The sequence below is a fragment of the Eublepharis macularius genome, chromosome 19 (genome assembly GCF_028583425.1).
Source record: "Eublepharis macularius isolate TG4126 chromosome 19, MPM_Emac_v1.0, whole genome shotgun sequence".
Classification (NCBI taxonomy): Eukaryota; Metazoa; Chordata; class Lepidosauria; order Squamata; family Eublepharidae; genus Eublepharis; species Eublepharis macularius.
In genome coordinates, this window is record NC_072808.1 from 24,757,341 (window position 1) to 24,778,167 (window position 20,827).

Consider the following 20,827-nt stretch of genomic DNA (forward strand, 5'->3'; position numbering starts at 1 on the left):
CCATGGACACAAATCTGACATTAAAAATGGCAACATCCAGAAACCAGTGGGAGAACAGTTCGATCTACCAGGACATTCCATCAAAGACTTAAAGGTCACTGTAGTTCAACAGAAACCTTTCAAAAACAAAATCCAACGGGAGGCTGCTGAACTGGAATTCATATGCAAATTTGACTCTGTCAAGCTGGGACTGAATAGGGACTATGAATGGTTATCACATTACCACAGGTAACAGATTTCCTTTACAGAGGTGGGGTCTGGGGGAGCTCAGTGGTACCTGGCGTGGGCTTTCGGGAACCACAGATCTCTTTGTCAGATGCATCTGGCAGGGAGAGCTGTGGTTACCGAAGGCCCATACTGCATTGAAATTGGATGGTCTAGCTGTTTGGCTTCTACAAACTAACAGGGCAAACTCCTTTGAAGCCAACTGATACACACACCAAAAGGAGATGTTTACATATACTAGCAAAGGAATGTTTTGATTGCTCCCTCCCCCTCCCCCCCTAATTGCCTCTTCTCTCTCCTCCTCTTCTGTATTTGACCAGTCTCTGTACCAGGCATCTGACGAAGAGAACGTGATTCTCGAAAGCTTATGCTAAAATAAAATTGGTTAGTCTTAAAGGTGCTACTGGACTCTTTTTGATTTTGCTACCACAGACTAACACGGCTAACTTCTCTGCATCTATGACCATGGGGAATAAAGGGAACCTCTACGTTCAGAGGCAGCAAAGCTCTGGATCCTGGTACCAAGAGGCAAGATGAGAGGAAGGCGTTGGCCTCTCTATGCTCTGTGCGTTAGGCCTCCAGGACAACTGGTTGGCCTCCGTGTGAAACAAGAGGCTGGTCTAGGCCAGCAGGGATGTTCTAATGATATTTAGAGGGAGGGTATATCGTAGGGAATGGGGTCAAGTGGAGAGAATAGCATTTCAGAGTGAAATGGAGTTAGTCAAGGGATTACCTACATGATGGTCATAAAGAAGAAGAAAATCTGGTGGTTCACAAAGAATAAAGAACAATAGCCTAAAATAAAAAAGTTTTGAGATCAACTACGTCGTCATAAACTCTGGGTGAAGCATAGGTGGGGTATAGAATGGAAACATGTGGTATCTTTAGAATGTCTTCTGCTGCTTAGACCTCAAACAAGGAAAAGAGAAAAGAGGAATATGAGGAAATTACTGTGACTGTCGATGGAGTGGTTGTTGTGTTTGAACCATTTCTTGCCTTTCTTCTTCCCCGTCAAATCTGCGACAGTCATGCCTTCCATAAGGGAGGTACGATGGATGGGAGGATAAATGGAGGGGAGGAGGGATAACAGGGGGTGGGGGATGGGTAAGTGTAAATGGATGGAGAGAAAAAACAGTATGAGTTACATAACAAAGATGCCTGAGAAAAGGGGAAGGATTAAATTCTCAGCATCAAAGTTCCTATTTGTTTGTTAGCTTTCATGTTGATTCTCCCAAATCAGTCTCCGTTCCTGAGACAGAGATGGGTTATGTGGTATAGTGGTTTGAGTGTTGGACTAGGATCTGGGAGACCCGGGTTCAAATCCCTATGCTGCCACGGAAGAATGTGGGCCAGTCAGCCACTCTCTCAACCTAACCTGCCTCACAGGGTTGTTGTGAGGGTACGATGGAGAAAAGAGCCACTTTAAGGCCCGATTGCAAAGAAAGGAGGGGTATAAACAAAGTAAATAAGCAGATGAATAAGCAGATCAAGGAGGGAAAACAGACCAGCGGCTTGAACAGGAAAGACAATATTCACTTATAAACATCTATTTGTCATTCCTGCCTTAGCTGATATCACCACCAGCTGAGAGACCCCCAAGTGGAAGACAAGAACCAAACCATCTAATTATCTCGGTTCCCAAGGTGGTCCCCTTGGAGCGTCGTGCCCTTTTCTCCCGCCACAGATCAGAGCTATGGGGAAGGGCACAGGCAAGCGAAACGCTGCCACTAATTGGCCGGTTCTGGGCATGGCCAGGGGGAAGAACACAACCTCCATCTCTCTGAACCACCAGAAGGCGAGAAGAGGGGAAGGAGAGAAAGAGAAATGACAGAAATGCTGAGGAAAAGACACAGCAGAGGATCAATCTGCCTTGCCTGTTCTGCCCAGCTGCTCTGTTCCTACCTCCCACTTGGCACACCCCACACATTCCCAACTGTTGGGGTTCCTCTGCTTGCCTCAGCTTGAATACAATCTCTGACACTCCCCTCTCTTTTTCACCCCCAGCAAGAACCCATCACAAGCTGGCAATTTGCTAGCCATTCCTGCTAATCTTGCATTGCCACAGCTTGGATGGATTCCTCTCTAATCTCCTCACCCGGAGCTGCCACAAGGCCCAGATGGCAGCATCCAGGGCAGCGACTGCACCATGCCCAGGCGCAGCAGCAGAGCATCATTCTTTGGTAGAGCAGGGCGGGCTGTGTGTGTGAGCAGGGAAGGGCTACAATGGGAGCCCTTACGGGTGTGTTTGTCGTCTATCTCATCCCCTTCCTCATCAGGCTCAATGTCTTCGGCCTGCGTGATCCAATCCAGGTAGCCTTTCAGATCTTCCTCCATTTGCTGCTTCTCCCGTAGCTTTTGGAAGTCGCCCCGGGCTTTTGCCTTCTCTCGCTCCTTGGAGAATTCTCTGTGGGAAGGGATGGGTCAGATTAGCCACGCACACCACTAGTCAGCAGATCGTTGAAAAACTTCCTCAGATCCAAAGCACACCTGCTGGCAACACAGCCTTTGATGCGGCTGGTAGTATGTGTCTAGCACAGCTAGAGGGTTGAAGGCACACACAGAGTGGAATCAAAAGAGGTTTGAATAGACCGTAAGGTTATTATATACTGGCTACACTCAACCACGCATAAAATTCCTAAGTCAGGATCAGGCACATACCAGCAACTCAGCCCATGAAAGCAGGGAGGGCGGAATATAAATGTAATAAATTAAATTAAAATTAAATTAATACATTTATTCATATAAATCAGGCCACAGCAAACAGACAGCCATGCCTAAGACAGCCCAGGCTCTGTCTTACCGCAAACAACCAAAGGCAAACGCAAGGTGCAAAAGACCATGTACCTGACAAAACCACCCGCAAATGAATAAATATACACACTTCTAATAATATTATCACAATATCTTAAGATCTTTAAAGTGCTTCATGCTACAAATGTACAAAGAATCAATACTCAAATAAACAACGTTCCTGCAAGGAAGCCCCTAGGGTATCATGAGTCCTTCACTGCCGTGTTTTCTTGCTTGAAGAGCTCAAGCCCAAGGTCGGGATCCCAGGAGGACGTGGTACAACAGCCAAATGGAAAAGACCTGTTGAATCTTTTTCACTTTTTCTTCTTTTATATTCCAGGTGAAAATCAAGAAAATAGGAGGAAAAAGGCCCCAGAGCAGGGCTCCCCTCACTCGACTCACAAGTAAACGTGGCACAGCGGCTGACTTGAAATTAACATTCTTAAATCTGCTCTCTTTTTTCTTTACAGGTTGAGTCAAGAAGACAAAAGGGAAAGGCCCAGCCGGGGCTCCCCTGGCTCGGCTCTACAAGCTGCCGGCTTTATCACTCAGCCTGTTTCAGGATGCACAATCTTCATCAGGAGCCGCTCTTGTATCACCACAGCAGTCTTGAAACTCTATGACTGAACCACAAGCATTCATGTGCAGAAATTCAATGCACAAACCGAATGGTCATGAATATATAAGAAGAATATATAAAAGAATATAAAAGAAGAAAAAGTGAAAAAGATTCAACAGGTCTTTTCCATTTGGCTGTTGTACCACGTCCTCCTGGGATCCCGACCTTGGGCTTGAGCTCTTCAGGCAAGAAAACACAGCAGTGAAGGACTCATGATACCCTAGGGCCTTCCTTGCAGGAACGTTGTTTATTTGAGTATTGATTCTTTGTACATTTGTAGCATGAAGCACTTTAAAGATCTTAAGATATTGTGATAATATTATTAGAAGTGTGTATATTTATTCATTTGCGGGTGGTTTTGTCAGGTACAGGCTCTGTCTTAGGCAGGGCTGCACACCTGCTTTCCTCTCCACACTGCCTCCTCCCAGGTTTCGCAACCTACAGGCAAAGACTTCTCCCAGGCTAGGGACAATTCTCTAGCCAAGCCACTGAGCGACTACTTGGGTGGTGCAAAGAGGACGGGCTCAATGCACCACCTGGGCTTGGCTTGCTCCAGGCCATGGGTGGCACCGGACGTGAATGGCATCCCTCCGAGTCTCGGGCTTGTCCTGCTGCACAAGACACAAAGCAGGAGAGGTGGTCAGGTCTCCCGCTATAGTGGAAGACTCCCCAGATGGTCCCCCTGTTCTCTGCTGCTGTTCATCAGGCCAGTGGGCTGCGTGTGGCATCCCCCTTGGCATCACAATATCACTTCCAGCATAAACCAATGGAAATGCCTTGGGAAAATAGTCTAACATTCATCCAAAACTCTATGGTTTTATGAACTTATGATAGCAAAGATTGCGCTGGAAGTGATTTTGCAACATCAAAGATGCCAGAATTGGTAGTCCTGCTCCTTCTTCCCATTTCCTGGCAGTTTCCAGCCTTGGCCTGGGGCCATATCACAAAGGGTTGCATAAGTTCTCCAGAGAGGCAACATCTAATATGTTGGACATGGCTTCCAAAAAAGACTGCCCCTGTGGTGGGGGCAGAGGATCCTGAACCCCCTACTCCCATTGCCCACTCCTGCTCAAAGTGGTAGCAAGAGGAAAAGGTTTTAAAGTCCCACACTGTTGCATGTGATATCACATTACTTCCAGTAAAACAGCAGAACTGACACAGGATAGCTCTAGGAATCACCAGAAACTCTATGGTAAAACCATAGAGTTTCCAGCAATTCCTAGAGCTACCTGTATCACTTCCACTTTTTTTACCAGAAGTGACATGATGCTGTAGCTGATGTAGCAGCAACCCCCCACCACATCCCCATCAACAGCCTTCCTCATCCGATCGATCGATCAATCAATCAATCAATCACCCTTAATGGCATACAAGAATTTAAGACAGCAAACAAGTCAGTATAAAATTACATAAAATATTAGAAGACAATATATTTATACAAAGCTTATATGAATCTTAAGCACACCCACTAAAAACTCCACAACCACTCTAGAAATCACTGTATCATTATCCTTCAACAGAAAATGACAAAAGGATAAATTGTTCTGGCATTCAATATATATTGGCAACCTCTCAAACAACATTCTTCGTAACTTATCATAAAAATGGCATTCCAACGTTATATGCTGGATAGTATCTGGGCGGTTGGCGCCACACAAGCAGTGTCTTTCTGAAAAGGGGATTCGCTGGTATCTCCCCTGAAGGACACTAGAGCCTTCCCTATCCACTTCTGGCAACCCTACTGGCCATTGATACACCATATCAAAATACCCTATTCTAATGGACAGTGGGCCTAGAGGCCCCATGCTTTCCTCATAATATCCCGTTTTGTTGGGTTTTCTGGTCCTGTGGCCTTTCTAGGGTGATCAGAGTGTTCTTTTTTGTATTCCCTTAACGGAGGATTTTTTCCATTGAAGGGGAGGGACTAGTCCTCTCTTCCTAACCTCAAGCTTTGCAGACATTCAGGACTCACAACTGGCCCTGGAAAATGGTGACCATTCCAATCATGAGAAAAGGGGCAGTGATCTGGGGGAACTCTGAGTGCATTTCCCCAGGACTGGTTAGCAGGACGGAGGCTGCCACTGGTAGGCTGTGTGCCCTCATGCTGAGAAAGCATAGGCCATGCCAGCCTGTTCCACAGGACTAAGGAAGGGCATGTAAGTATATTAAGGGATAAGTTCAGTTCAGGTGCATTAGGGAACCTTTTCGTTAGGGATTAAGGGATAAGTTCAGTTTGGTATATTAATGAACCGTTGGCTAGCTCCCTCAGACCTGCCAAGTGCTGATCTCTTTATTTGCTTTTTGGCCCAACCTTCATATTTGGGATTCCTTTCTTTTCATGAGAAGCAGATCCTGATACCTTTTGGCTTTTTCTATGTTTACTGCAATCTTTTAAAGAAAATCTTTGTCCGTCTTAGATCCAGGCAGCTCCCCCTTGCAACCAAAAGGATGCTGCCGGGGGAAGTCACAGGTGACGCGGGATAACCTGGGCCCCTCTTGAACAAAGGAAGACCCTAAAATGCGAGGCTGCTGGCAGCAGTTCACCAAACCTCCCACTCACCCAATGGTTAAGGAGAACAGATGGGAAGGAAGCAAAAAGGGGGTAAGGAGGGCACAGGGCAGTCACCAAACAACAGCACAAATTTCTGATTCTGATTTGAGAGCCAACCACAAACCATGGTTTGTTGATTCATATGTCACACCAAACCGTAGTTAAGCTTCCTTGTACTGCATCCTATGGGTCTTCTCTCTATCTACTTCCCTCTTGTAGCTCACTTTTACATAGATTATCAGCTCTTGGGCATGGATTTGTCTTTTTTAATGTTCTGGGATGTGCTTTGTTTAATATCTGTCATAACGGTTTCAGATGACACAATCACACCTGCCAAATCACATGCTTCAAGGAAAACGAAATATCCCCTCAAAAGGCTTCCCATCTCTGACCTGTAATTCCTTCCCATCCCTTAATATGGCAATGGGGCTCCATACTTAAGCGAAACCCACCCATCAAGACATCCCAAAGGAATGTTATTCAGCATGCAATCCTGGGCAAATTCTGGGTGTCTCTCATGTTTCCATGACTGGCTTTTCTTGCAAACCTTGTGTGTGTGTGTGTGTGTGTGTGTGTGTGTGTGTGTGTGTGTGTGTGTGTGTGTGTGTGTGTGTGTGTGTGTGTGTGTGTGTGTGTGTGTGTGTGTGTGGGTTACATGTTATCTCATGGGCAAATAGAGAGGCAGCATGGTATAGTGGTTAGGATATTGGACTAGGATCTGGAAGACCCAGGTTTGAATCCCCACTCTGCCATGCAAGCTCACTGGGTGACCTTGGGCCAGTCACATACTCTCAGCTTAACCTACCTCACAGGGTTGTTGTGAGAATAAAATGTAGGAGGAGAAAACAATGTAAGCTTCTTTCGTTATAAATGAAGTAAACAAATGTACTCTAGCACTGATGATGAATATTGCGCCCAGGCAGAACTACATGGCAGTAAGCAATCCTTTAAGCTCTCTGGCCCTAATCCATGCAAGGCTTTGTAAGTGAAAACCAGCGTCTTGAGTGGAGACAGAAAATAAATAGGCAGTTAGTGCAGATTTTTAAGCCCTGGTGTTACCTACTGTCTATAGTTCACATCAGCTAATAATCTTACTGCTGTATTCTGACCTGGTTGAAGTTTCTGAACTTTCCTCAAGAAGAGCCGCACCAGAGAGCTACATTCTAAAAATTCCTGAGATAATGTACGTGAAGCACAGTGAAGACACAAAATGTACTGCACAGAACACTTGTGCCGGTGATGACGCTCATCACACATACACATTTTTACTGTTATTTGCAGTCTTGGGATTATTGTAGACCAAGATTAAGATGGATTCCCTGACTCTATCCAAGTGCAGGGAAAATACATATTGAGATACGGGGACGGTAGTTCAGCTTCCTGACAAACTTTGCTTTCAAAAGAAAAAGCAACTTTCTAGCCTCTTCAATGGTAAATGAAATTGTATGTACCGTGCCTGCTGCAGTCTCAGAAGACAGAGGTAGTTTCAGTGCTCAGCCAAGTTTTTTGCTCTTCCCACACAGGATAAGCAAAAGTTGGACAAGCACAAATGTGAAAACTTTGAATTGCATACTTTATTCATGTTGTAGAATCTTTCATCTCTTTAATATGGAATTTGAGTTACGTTATCACAATGGCTGACATCACACAGTACCCGTGTAATGTGTATTTCTCACATTTTCCTAAGGTGAAGATGCTAGCAGAGGGTGCATGCTGGTTGCAACTGGATGCTAGCTCTTGTGCCCTTTAAATACACTAGGGTGCTGTTTCATAAATCATGCACGGCCCATATTGAACTTACCCACTCAGCACACCCAAAACCAGGTTGAGCACGAAGAAGGAGCCAAAGATGACAAGGCTGACAAAGTAAAGCCACGGCAGCTCATGACCCATTGCGTCCTGCATCTGGGGCAGAGAGAGGGGGAAGAGTCAGGGAGTGCCATTTGGCTATTGCTTTGGGAAGATGCCAGCAAGTCTGTTCTCTTGCCCCCACAACCATGAGGGTATGCCAGCTCACCCAATAGAGCACATCAGTCCAACCTTCCATGGTGATGCACTGGAAGACAGTCAGCATGGCAAAGAAGAAGTTATCAAAGTTGGTGATGCCACCATTTGGCCCTTCCCACTTGCCACGGCACTCGCTGTTGTTCACTGTGCATTCCCGACCATGACCAGAAAAGGCACAAGGGGAGGGGTCCTCCTCAGCTTCCAGTTCTGCAAGAGTAAAAGACTTGGATATTGGTGGCAAACCTGAGGAAGGGGGGCAAGATTTTGTAAATGGCTTTAATATAAAAGAGATATAAAAGAGGGGGGGGGAGAAAGAGAACGAGGGAAAGAAAGAAATCTGTCGTGCCCAGCTATGCAGCCAGCTTCCATGAACACTGGCTTTCAGAAAGTGCTCTCTGTTTGTGGCAACGGGGGTGGGGCATTCCAAAAAGCACACAAAAAATGACACTTTTCAGATCTGTAAAAAAAACCCAGGCATTTTGTATAATACTACACACAGCAAGAGGGCTAAAAAAAATGTATGGGCAATGTTCTGTCCTTGCAGACATCACCTGCTACCCGTCCTTTTAGCTGTAGATGCTGAGGATTGAACCTGAGACTTTCTACGTGGCAAGCAGATGCTCTGCCACCAAGCCACAGCCCCACCCCACCCATATGTATGTATGTATGTATGTATGTATGTATGTATGTATGTCATTTATAGTCCGCCTTTCTCACTGAGACTCAAGGCGGATTACACAGTGTGAGATTAGTACAATCAGTCTCAAGTACATTTCAATACAGTATCAAGGACAATTTCATAAACAATACCATAGGGTAAATAGATACAAGTTTAAAAGACATAGTATTAGCAAGAATCCAATGCAGAGTAGAAAAAATACTGAAGCAGAACATAATCAATTCTAGGACTAACATTAGACAACATGGAGCACTGGTGGTACATAGGAATACATATTTAAAGCAGCAGATAATACGTAAGGCAATATAGTGATCAAGTCTATGGTCCCTAACTCATTAGCGAAGCGCCTGAGACCCCTTCTCTACAATACAGCCCTCCCATTTGAGTAAAAGGCCTTTTTGAATAGTTCAGTTTTGCATCGTTTACGAAAAGCCAGGAGAGGGGGGGCTCTTCTGACTTCCTCAGGCAGGCCGTTCCACAGGGCAGGGGCCACCACAGAGAAAGCCCGTGTACAGGCTGCTGCTGACTTCACCTGTGTGCAGCCCGGCCCCTGCAGGAGACCCTGTTCAGATGACCGAAGCTGCCGTGGGGGGGGCACAGGGAGGGAGGCGGCCCCCGTAGGTCTAGGTCTATTCCCTTTTCTGCAAGGAAGGCGCAGAGTTGTTCCCAGCAACACACCCACCCACACGTGCCTATATGGTGGCATTGGTCCCACTGCCCAGTTTTTATTTTGGGAAGCAGAAAGCCAGCATCTCCTTCCCGCCCTCTGGCCGTGGTACCTGAGCCAATGATGAAGCAGGTCTTGTGCATGCGCCCGATGAACAGCTCCAAGCCGATGATGGCGTAGATGATGATGACAAAAAGAACCAACAGGGCAATGTGCAAGAGGGGCACCATGGCTTTCATGATGGAGTTCAAGACAATGTGCAGGCCTGGTGGGAAAGAAGGGGAGCGATCGTTCAACACGCGGCGTGACCTCGACTGGCCCCAGGGGCACGGCCTCCTTGTGAATGGCCTCGGGGGGAGAGCCAGGTGCCTCCAGGGCAGAGCGCAGCCAGAAACCGTCTCTCTCTCTCGCACCTCTTTTGGGGGAGCCTGGTGCCGAAGACAATCCGACGCTGGGTCAAATGCAGCAGGAACCAGTCCCAGGCCACAACCTATTCGAAACTGGCACAAAGTGAGGCGCAACAGTAAAATGGTGCAGAGTACAGTGGATGTGGCTGTGTGCTGTGCAGTGCACATGGTGCATGATGCAAAACAGTACCAGGATGCGGCCGGCACAGCGCACGTGCAGTAACAGGCAAGCAAGGTACAATATGGAATGATGTGCCATGCAGCAAAGCAATGTGGCCAACAGTGTGACGTTATGCATCCTGGAATGCGCCTGCTCAAAGATCAACCTGTAGACCTGTGACACAACCTGCCGTGACACACAGCGGTGTCTGTGCTGCAATTTATATCTGCCTAGAAACCTGCCTTTGTCAAAATAGTCCGTGAAAACTTAGGCTGGAACAGACATTTTGTGAATCTTGAAGGAGCCACAAGACTTTTCTGTTTATTTTTGCTGCAACAGACTAACACAGCTACTCTGCTGGAATTATATCAGAGTAACAGGCTGAAAATACCGCATTCTGCACTTTCCCCCACATGACTGCAGAACCACAGAACACACACAGCAGATGCCAGCCATGTGGTGATGAACTGACCATGTCTAAAACTAGTGTGGTGTAGTGTCCAAATAAGATCTGGAAGACCCATGTTCAAACTCCCAATATGCCACGAAGCGGGATGACCTTGGACAGTCTCTCTCTGCCTGCCTTGCCCGTTGTCAGGATAACATGGAGGAGGGGGAAATGATATACACTTCCCAATGCTCATGGGAGAAAGGGTGGCATAAAATGCACACAGATAAATAAATACCATGAGCATAGACCGCAGTTCTGCAGACCCCTAAAAGCCCTCTTAAAGTGGGGTTGTGTGGTGTCAGGCAAAATCATGGCCAGTGCTTGGGATGAAGCATTCTTACCACATCCCTGCTGAATCAAAGCGTACTTCCTGTCCAGTGCCCTCGCAGGGCAGAGAAACATCAGTTTTCTCCTCTGTTGTTTGCATCCCAGCAACTAGCATGCACAGGCATGCTACCCCTGAACCTGGTTCCAGTTAGCCATGATAACTAATAGTCATTGATAGAAAAGAGTCCAGTAGCACCTTTAAGACTAACCAACTTTATTGTAGCATAAGCTTAAGCATAAGCTTATGCTACAGTAAAGTTGGTTAGTCTTAAAGGTGCTACTGGACTCTTTTCTATTTTGCTACTACAGACTAACATCGCTTACTCCTCTGGATCAATAGTCATTGATGGACATATCCTCCATAATTTGTCTCATCCAGTTTGTAGGCATCTAAGCCAGTGACCTTTATCATCACCATCTTCTGGCAGTGAATGCCATCAGCAAATTAAATTATGCGTGAAGAAGTCCATCCTTTTGTCCATTCTCAGTCTACTGCAATCAACCGCACTGGATGACCTTCACTGTTATGAGAAGGGGAGGGGGGGAGTGACCCTATCCACTCACTAGTAGAATGGGCTTCTTCCATGGCAGGTGATAGCCCACAATTCAGTCTGATCAGCTTTGCTCAGAGCAAGTGGGAGAATTAACCCATCCTTCCATCGCCTATGGAGAATTTAGAAAGACTGTGTCCCCTTAGGTGTTTTATTTCTACATTATGAAGGCCAAAACATTAATCTTTTTTTATATGGAAGGCGCTCTAATACGTTAAACATTTTTATTGCCTTTTCCAGCAGTTTTTTAGTTCTACACTATTCTCTTTGAGATGAGATGGCCAGACAGGACACAGTATCCAAAATACAACTGCACCATAGATTTATATGACGGCATTATGAGACTGGCTGATTTTCAGTTGCTAGCTCTCTAGCACAGGATTTGTCTTTTGCATGACTACCACCAAGTCGACATTTTCCACTGAGCTATCCACCGTGATCCCACAATTTCTTCCCTGGTTAGTCCCAGCCTGCTCAGTTCCTATTAGTGTACATTACTTCACCATGACCCTGTATAGAAAAAAAAATCTGACCTGGATGGCCCAGCCTAGCCCAATCTCATCATATCTTGGAAGCTAAACAGGGGCTAGCCCTGGTTAATACTTGGATAGGAGACTACCAAGGAGGTCTAGGGTTGCTACATGGAGACAGGAAATGGCAAACCAGCTCTGATCATTTCTTGTCTTGAAAACTCGACAGGGTTGCCGTAAATCGGCTGCAACCTGAAGCCCCTTTACACACACAGGGAGAAAAAAAAGAGGCCCAGTTTTCAGAATACAATGACTCAAGTTTGCCCTTTGCAAAACAAAGGAATGACATCTCATGGCGTCCGAACCCAAACTACAGAATATTCATCCTAGCGTTCTTGGTTTGGCAAAATATAGTTCAAAAATAACAGCGGTGATATGTAGCCTTCCCTTCAAAGAAAGCCATGCATGCATGACCATGCATGTATTTTTTTTAAAGACAGAGAAGCTTACTAGGGACACCAGATACGAGGCGCAGAGGTCGCAGAACACGGAAGGCTCTCAGAGCCTTGACATCAAATCCACCAGGCTTCCCACTCATATGATGCGCATCCCCAGGCTTGTGGGAAAATTGTTCCAAGATCACACTGAAGAGCCTGTGGGGAAATCAGAGGATGAGCGTAGGCTAGCATTCCTCCCAAGAAGTCTGATATCTACCCCAGTCCAAGGAGAAGAGAACTAACGGGCTGCTGAACCTGCGGCCATTACCCCAACTCTCAAAGCGTTGGTCAGGTCTCCCTTGGAAAAATGGGACGTAAGGACTGTCTTGCGGGATCAGACCCAAAAGATTCTTCTAGTTCAGTATTTCTGTTTCCAAGAACAGGGCCGTTTCCACACGGCTCCCCGCTGCTCGTAACAACCCGGAAGATCGCACAAAAAATGCGGAAGATCACGTTTTCTCGCAAGAGATTTGCGCAACATCACATGACGCGACCTTCCGGGTTGTTACGAGCAGCGGGGAGCCATGTGGAAACGGCCCAGTTCACCAGATGACTCTAGCCGTTCTCAAGCATCTGTCTGGAACATCAAATCAATGTCCTTTTCACTGTTTTCTTCTCAGCCGCTGGTATCCAAGGATGTTCTGTCTCTAAATATGGGGATTCTATTCCTATCCAAGTCCAGAGAGCTTCCTCCAAAAATGAACAGCTTATGGGAAGTTCGAGGGTCAGTCTAGGACCAGAAAGGCCAGGGCTCACATTCCCACTCAGCCTCAAAACTCAGTGGGTGACCTTGGGTCAGTTACTCTCTCTCAATCTAACCTACCTCATAAGAGTTGTTGTAAGTGCAAAATGGAGGAGGAAAGAACCATAAATGCCACCCTGAGCTCCATAGAAGGAAGGAAGGATAAAAACGTGATGGGGAAAAATGATGAAAAGCAACAGTTGGGTGTGTGAATATCACAGCAACCCTCCATCGTTGGTTCAGCGTGATATTCCCACTGAATACAGAGGTCCCAATTAGGTATCATGGCCAATACCCATAGAACATATGTTAAAAGACTTTGCCTAATCCTTTTCCAACCCATCTATGAGAGGTATTGCAAGTCACCTAGCAATCACAGCTCTCCCTGATCCCCTCCTCGAGGGTGTTTTTGTTTGGTCCAGGAATCAGAATACTGCCCCTCAGAACAGTTGTCAGTGCATGGAAATCCGTACAGGGGCCATTCCCACCTGCCGTTTATTGGCCGGCACCTTAAAGCACATTGCACATGTTATCCTATCAGCTCCTTCCCGTTCCATAGATTTTCCCCTCTTTCTGGCCCCACAAATGGTGAGGCCTAGAAGTTGTTTTCTCAATTTAAGAAGGCAAATCACACCCTGAGAACTCATATTGTGTCAGGAAGCATGTAGTTTATTAGCTCTGCTGCCAACTTTTTCTTAAGTTATGGAGTAAGAAGGGGATATGGGAAGAGAGAGATCTTGGGACAATTACCTGTGCCCCTGACAGCACCACCAGGGCTCACCCCTGAAATATGTGGCATATTAAAATCAGAGTCTCTGAGCACGTACAGAGCACCTTTTGCTTTCTCAAGGGCAACAATAACCAGCTTCCGAACCTCTAAGAGTTAATCTTTATTTATTATATTTATATTCCTTTCTTCCTCTACAGAACTGGGTGGCAATACATGATGCTATCCCATTTTATCCTGTCCCCCCCCCCCCCCCGCAAAAAATCCTTTTGCCATTGGGCTGAGAGAAAGTGGCCCAGGATGAACTTCATGGAGGAGCAGAGGTGCCGTTTCACGTAAACAGGCTACTAAATATGGCAGCCAGTATCCTCTGTGACATTCATAGAGATCTGGAGGTGAATCCTGCACATCACGAGGTGCACATGCTTACAGTGAAACTTCTTGGATAGTCTGAGAGTTTCACATGAGATCACTACAGACCAACGCCAAGGAGGGGGCATTCACCTGCAGACTGCCATTTGGCATCTGGAGTGCTCTGGACTGCACAGGCTGCTCTGTGGGGGGAGTAGGAGGACTAGCCTGACAAGACGGGTAGGCAGCCCAATGGGTAATGTTACATTCCGTCAATGGGACAACGTAAGCATGCTTGCCTGGTCCTTTATGCATTTGATGCCACATCTGAATGGCAGGCACGCGATCAGAGTTTTACTCATACAAGCCTACTATACGCTCTCTTTACCTCACTCTCAAATGTCGAAGGGCACAGCTCAGCTATTGCAGTTCTCCCAGTTCTGCAACTTTATTGCAAGGTACAACAGCCCTTTCCAGAAAGGGTCTTACTTTCTCCTTTATGTGATGTGATGTTCCAACCATTTATTTTCAGCCTGGAGCTGCAGAAGACTGAATTACTGCCATTTGTCCCCCTCACCCCTCCCCAGGCAAATGGTCTACTTAAAGTTGCCAGCTCCACGTTAGGAAATTCCTGGAGATATAGGGGGGAGCTGGAAAAAGCGGGGTTTGGGGAGGGGAGGAACCTCCGTAGGGTATAATGCCATAGAGGCTATGCTCCAAAGCTGCCTTTTTCTCCCAGAGAACTGATCTCTGTAGCCTGGCGATTAGTTGTAATTCCAGGAGCTCTCCGGCTACCACCTGGAGGTTGGCAACCCTTTGAAACTAAGAAACAAGTGACCTCCTGGAGTGATTTGCACCAACCCCTTTGCCACATTAAAACTCACCCCACCACAACGATGACAAAGTCAAGAAGGTTCCAGCCATTCCGGATATAGGCGCTGGGATGCATGACCAAACCGTAGGCCAGGATCTTGAGGAAAGTCTCCACCGTGAATATGATGAGAAAGATGTATTCCACTTGCTCCTACAGAGTTGGGAGGAAGAAAGCCAGATTCCCAGGCCCTTTGCTGTTTCTACCCTGGGAAACTCTCCTACTTGACTTGGATTGGAATCCAGGACTTAGAGGCAATGCTGCAAAAGCAATGCCGTTTCCGAGCACTTCACGTGAAAGGTCAACGGTTCCAGTTCTGGAAAGCTAACGCTAGATATAGCGGCTGGAAACACCCGTCAAAGGGAACAGGCAAGGATTTCTCTGGATTAGCACCATCTCTGTTCAAAACCAGCATGAGCAGCTTACAGAGCCAGCATAGAAACAGGAGTGACATGCAACCACAAATGCCCAACAGGGCAAACATCTGGGAGTACAACATGCACACACCCCAGCAACTAGCAAAGCAATGCGTACGCAGACACACCAGTAAACATGTATCATGGCATGTAGCATTGGGTACACACACACAGATAAGAAAAGACTTATAGAGTCTACACACACAGTACATAGATCTTTCCCCCTATTCTCTGAAGAGCTGGATCAGCACCCATTTAAGCCTGTTGAAGTCAATGAATTGATGTAGAATTGCACTGCTAGCCTTTTTTCTTCCATTCAAGCCAATATATTCTCTCCCTTCCTATTCTGAGAACAAAACTCCAGAAATCCTGCATCACACCCTGCTTTTGTAAGCCATAAAGCACTACTCTTCCCATGAGTGGGATTGTGTAGTGTACGAACAGTGCAACTTTCAAACTTTAATTCCAATGCTAAGAGCAAGAAAAAGAGAAATGAGATCAACTTCTGTCCCTGACCTCCCTGGTGTCAAGTGTTTCTGGTTTTACCCTGGAAGGGAGAACAGGGATCAGAAACTGGCCAGGGTCCAGGTTTAGTCAACAGATTATTCTGGATTTACTCCTGGGAAGCTGAGATCAAAGTCTCGCTCTGACCCCTGCTACAACCAACAGATAACTCCAGATTTGTAGGGGAGCATCTCCCGCATCATTGCAAGCCTCTTCCATTCGTCATTGGGCCCAAACTGGTTTGTTGGTGGGGGAACTGTTGCCTCATCTGTCCTCAGTCAGGTGGTGGATTAATGGTTATTAAGAGATAATAGATTCAATTAGCATTAACGTGTTGCCTTTGGCAGAAATCAAGAGGTAAAGATGGAGTCACTTAGGAAGAAGGAGGACACAGCAAAGAACTTTCTGGCCAAGAAGAAGGGGCAGGAGAAGCTGTGAGGCAGGACTCCTGGGTTCTTTGCAAAGAAAATGGGATGTAGTACATTATAGCAAAGGGAGCCACGATTTCTGGGATCATATTAATATACCTCTGTCTTTTAGTGAGTCACATCATTGGTTCATGTAGCCCCCAGCACTGTTCAGTTCTGCTGCACTCCCTCTATGGCTTAGGGAGAGCCAAATTTGCAATGACCATCAACCAAAAGAGGCACATTTGATGGTTGTTGTGGGTTTTCCGGGCTGTGTTGCCGTGGTCTTGGCATTGTAGTTCCTGACGTTTCGCCAGCAGCTGTGGCTGGCATCTTCAGAGGTGTAGCACCAAAAGACAGAGATCTCTCAGTGTCACAGTGTGGAAAAGATGTTGGCAGGTCATTTATATCTACTCAGGAGGGGTGGGTTTGAGCTGAGTCATCCTGTAAGAGTTTCCCAGGGTGTGGAATGCTAATGGCGGGAGGCTTCACTGTATCCCGAGAAGGTTCCATTTACTTCCATCCTTGGCACATGGTCTGCTTCTCAGGGAACCAACTGCCACTGAACAAGGCCCTGTCCACTTTCCTGAAACCAGTTAGGTGCCACTTTGGGGAATGGTGGTCAAAAGAGCCACTGGTGGCATGTTAAAGTACCATATGTGGCTCCTGAGCCACTGAGCATCACTGGTCTATTTTGACCGGAACAGGTCTCCAGGGCCTCAGGGCAAAGTCTTTCCCAGCTCCTGCCATCCAAGCTCCCCTGAACTGGAGATGCCAGAAATGGAGCTTGGTACTTTGTGCTTGCAAAGAACATGCTCTAAATATACTCTACTGTGAAGCTATGCCCCCTTCCTCATACTTCCATCCATGGCTTTCAGAAAGATACTTACCAAGTTGTGGTTGGCGACATTGGAGTCGTCCTCTGGGAAAGGGATATAGACCCCTAAGGCCACGCAGTTAGCAAAGATGGTCATGAGAATGAGGATATCAAATGGTCTGGGAAGCACCCAGTTAAGGAACCTGACTGGAATTTGTTCTCCCCACCACCACCACCACCACCACCCAGACAGTGAACATATAAAACAACCCTCCCTCCAGTCAACGCTCTCATGGTATGAAAAATGCAGGATGCTTCCATTCAACAATGTTGATGGCAGCCTGGCGGATGGGGTTGTTCAACCTGAGGCAGAAGAGGGCTCGTGGAGAACGGTGCACCACATTGGTGCCCTGGGTCTTGTGCTTGTTGTGCTGAAGGCGCTTCCTCTGCCCCCCGCTGCCCGTCGAGCCCAGAGTATCTGAGCCCCCGTTGGTGAGTGTCCATGCCAGGGCCTGGCCTGTTGCCTCCACAAAAGCCTCGGCTGCCGAACGTGGCAGTGCCTCAGGAGTGCCAACCGCTACAGGATTGGAAAGGAAAAATAGGGGTTGAAGTGGTTATCTGGTGCTTACTACTCCGTTTCTCAGTCCAGATGGAGGAGCCAAGTGAAAATTTATCCTCTCAGAAATTGCTAAACTATTAAAAAGACAGAAGTTGATGTACATAAAATATGGAGAGCACATTCTGGTGCGGGAGATAGTCACAAGACAAAGGCCAGGCAGAGGCTTCCATGAGCATGGGCCAAAATAAAATGCTCCATGCACTTCTGGTGTGACCTCAGCACTTTACAATTTACCCTGTACTGTTTCCAGTAAGACCCAAAATATCCCAAGTCTGATTTAACAGTGACTCCATACACTTCTGTCTTTTTTGTGTGTGTGTTTACTATTCAAATTCTAAAGAATCTCAATGCCTTCTGTCATGTATACTAAGCTCTTTTCTGACAGGCCCAAAGGCACCCTGTGCCCATCTCTGAGAGCAACTGTAAAGCCAAATTTTGCCCAGTGATCTGAATAGCTGCACTCTGGATCACCCATCTCCAACTGACCCCCCCTCCACAACCCAACTTGCCTCAGTATTGTCCTCAGCTTACCATTATCTTACCCCCCATATCTCCTGAATAAGCCCCTAAGACTTACTCAACCTTTTATCTCCAAACAGTTTGCTCCAATCCCTTTACCCTTGTTTATGAATATGGGGTCACTCACGTCTTCCGTTGCACTCCGACATCTCGCCGGATGGTTGCAGGAGTGAGTGGGCAGCTGCGTAAATCTTCAGAAGGCACTAGCCCTTCAGCCCACTCTTTCCACATTGTAAGGGAGGACCCCTCATTCTTCTGGCCTCTTTCCCTTGAGCTGGCAGGAGGGCAAAATTAACCCCAGGTGCTCTCATGGAACAGCAGAGGCCGGAGTTTTGCTGCCACCACCCTGTGCCGGCGCTTCAGTGTACCGTTGCTTTCACCCTGGGGGTCTCTCTGCAAGGAATCTGTGTCTGTTTCACGCGCCCTCTCTCTGTGTGTCGCTTTCCCTGCTTCGTTCCCTCTCTAGTTGAGGATTAAGGCAGATTGCCTACTTTAAAGGGCAGCGCAGGGAGGCAGGGAGGAGGGAGCTCACAGCTGGTTAGGTCACTGAATGTGGAAAGCTGGGGACATCCTAGCTAGCCAGGGAGGCTAGGCCCAGGAAAAGGCAGTATGCTCAATGGTTTCAGCGAACCAGGGAACAAATAGACTTCAGTGACCATCTAGGGATGACCAACAAAGAGGACAAGAACCCTCAAAAGGGTGGGTGGGGGACAAAAGAGGGGAAAGAATTTAACTTGCATATTCTAATTTGCCTTCATAGATGCAGATTTACATATAATTATTATAATTTAAGCTTGCTTGAAACACGTTTAAACATTTTGTTTAAATACAATTTCCTCACAAAGTACATTTAACAAAAGGCCCTAAATACTACAAGCAGAAGGGCCCAAGCAAATAATAATTCAAATAGAAATACAGCTCCACAAAGTGCTAGCTCCATCGGTTCTCCAGGGGACTATTAACGGAGAATTTTCCCCGGCCTGTCCTGCTCTCTCTTCTTTGGGCTCCTCCTCCTGGATTATCTCTAACAGCCTGATTAGATTGAGTAGCTCCAAGAGCAGGGAGCTCTGAGGACTCGGTTCGGCAGTTGAACCTCCACATCCATTTTGGCTGAAGCATAACCCAAACTTTCAGAAGTCGAGCCTCAAAAAAGAGGACTGTCCATGAAAAAAAGATGACATCCGGCCACTCTACCTACCCTCCTCTAATACATGCCATACTTTGAAAAAACAGAATGAGCAGGACAGAGGGAAAACACCATTTCCTCTGACAGGACAGAATCAGGTTCCTTCCTTTCTCTTGGGAGTCCTATTTGATATCTCCATTCTCCCCATCCAAATCTTCTAAACACAGATTACTGCCTAGTCCAGGACAAATTTCCTTCCTTGGCGTGCATAATAGTCCCAAATCAGACTCTTGCTGCTTCCATACAGTTGGATATTGCACTAAAGCTTTTGCTATAGCAAAATCATTCACAACTAGATTTTCCTGCATGGAAATTCAGTTGTGAATGATAGCTATCACGCAATATCCAAGGATGTGTGGATGCAACCTTACCACGTTGTCTTCAGGCTTAGAAGACAGACCCCACCCAGCCGGGTCCTATCTTTTCCCTCATTCCAAAGTACAATTCAGTTGCTTCTTACTTGTTTCTGGATGGAAGGAAATCACCAATGTCAGTTTTGCAAATTGATAAAAATTATGACTCTACGCTACTTATCATGTAACAATTAAGACTGAGGTTTTTTTAAAAAAAAAATGACCTGGAATCAATTCTAACCTGCCTGTTGCCTTATCAAAGGTATAAAACTATTAAAGGAGTCATAAATCACAACTAGTTTGCTAGTTTAAATCAGCAGCACTGACTGTCAGTGGTCTTTTTGCCGCCTCCTGGCAGCAGACAATGTACTGTTTTGATCTCTAGGGCTGGCTGGCCAGAGCAGTTCAAAAGGACTTGCGGCTCCTAAAGGAATTCTGGAAGATGCAACTTGCCACTGCCAGGAAAAGTGGGGCCAGCTGAAAATTCCTCCTTCCTCTGCCTGCTAGGTGACCTTGGGACATCAGTCACAGCTCTTTCAGAGCTCTCTCAGCCCCGCCCACCTCACAGGGTGTCTGTCGTGAGGATAACAACAACACACTCTGTAAACCGCTCTGAGGGGGTGTTAAGTTGTCCTAAAGGGCTGTATAGAAACTAAATGTTGTTATTGTTGTTGTTTAATTAAATATGCATACACAAGCCATGCAAATGACAGAGAGCCGTTTTCAGAGGCAGGTAGCGCTCCTGTTTTATTTTTCCCTCCCTCAAGGCCGAGAATGGATGTGAGGCAGCATGGCAAGGGCAAAGGCAAGGTTGGGATTTGGGCCCTTGAGGCCTCCTATCCCGGGTGTTGCCGTTGCTAGGAGACCGCGCTCCTCATTTCGCACCGCCTCCTCCTCACCCCGTCCTCTGCCCT

At 46.7% G+C, this 20,827-nt stretch overlaps 1 protein-coding gene across 1 annotated transcript in view; it reads right to left on the minus strand.

The window, feature by feature from the left end:
• The window catches only part of CACNA1F (calcium voltage-gated channel subunit alpha1 F), a 78,752-nt gene extending 60,229 nt beyond the window's left edge, over positions 1-18,523 (minus strand). The window contains exons 1-10 of the mRNA XM_055003278.1: positions 18,502-18,523; positions 17,552-17,813; positions 17,310-17,415; positions 15,106-15,245; positions 12,415-12,557; positions 9,651-9,803; positions 8,203-8,399; positions 7,987-8,090; positions 2,463-2,629; positions 1,177-1,257 (exon numbers count right to left, since the gene is read on the minus strand). Coding sequence (XP_054859253.1) covers positions 1,177-1,257; positions 2,463-2,629; positions 7,987-8,090; positions 8,203-8,399; positions 9,651-9,803; positions 12,415-12,557; positions 15,106-15,245; positions 17,310-17,415; positions 17,552-17,813; positions 18,502-18,523 — 1,375 coding nt within the window. The remainder of the gene's footprint in view (positions 1-1,176; positions 1,258-2,462; positions 2,630-7,986; positions 8,091-8,202; positions 8,400-9,650; positions 9,804-12,414; positions 12,558-15,105; positions 15,246-17,309; positions 17,416-17,551; positions 17,814-18,501) is intronic.
• Positions 18,524-20,827: the final 2,304 nt, after the last annotated feature.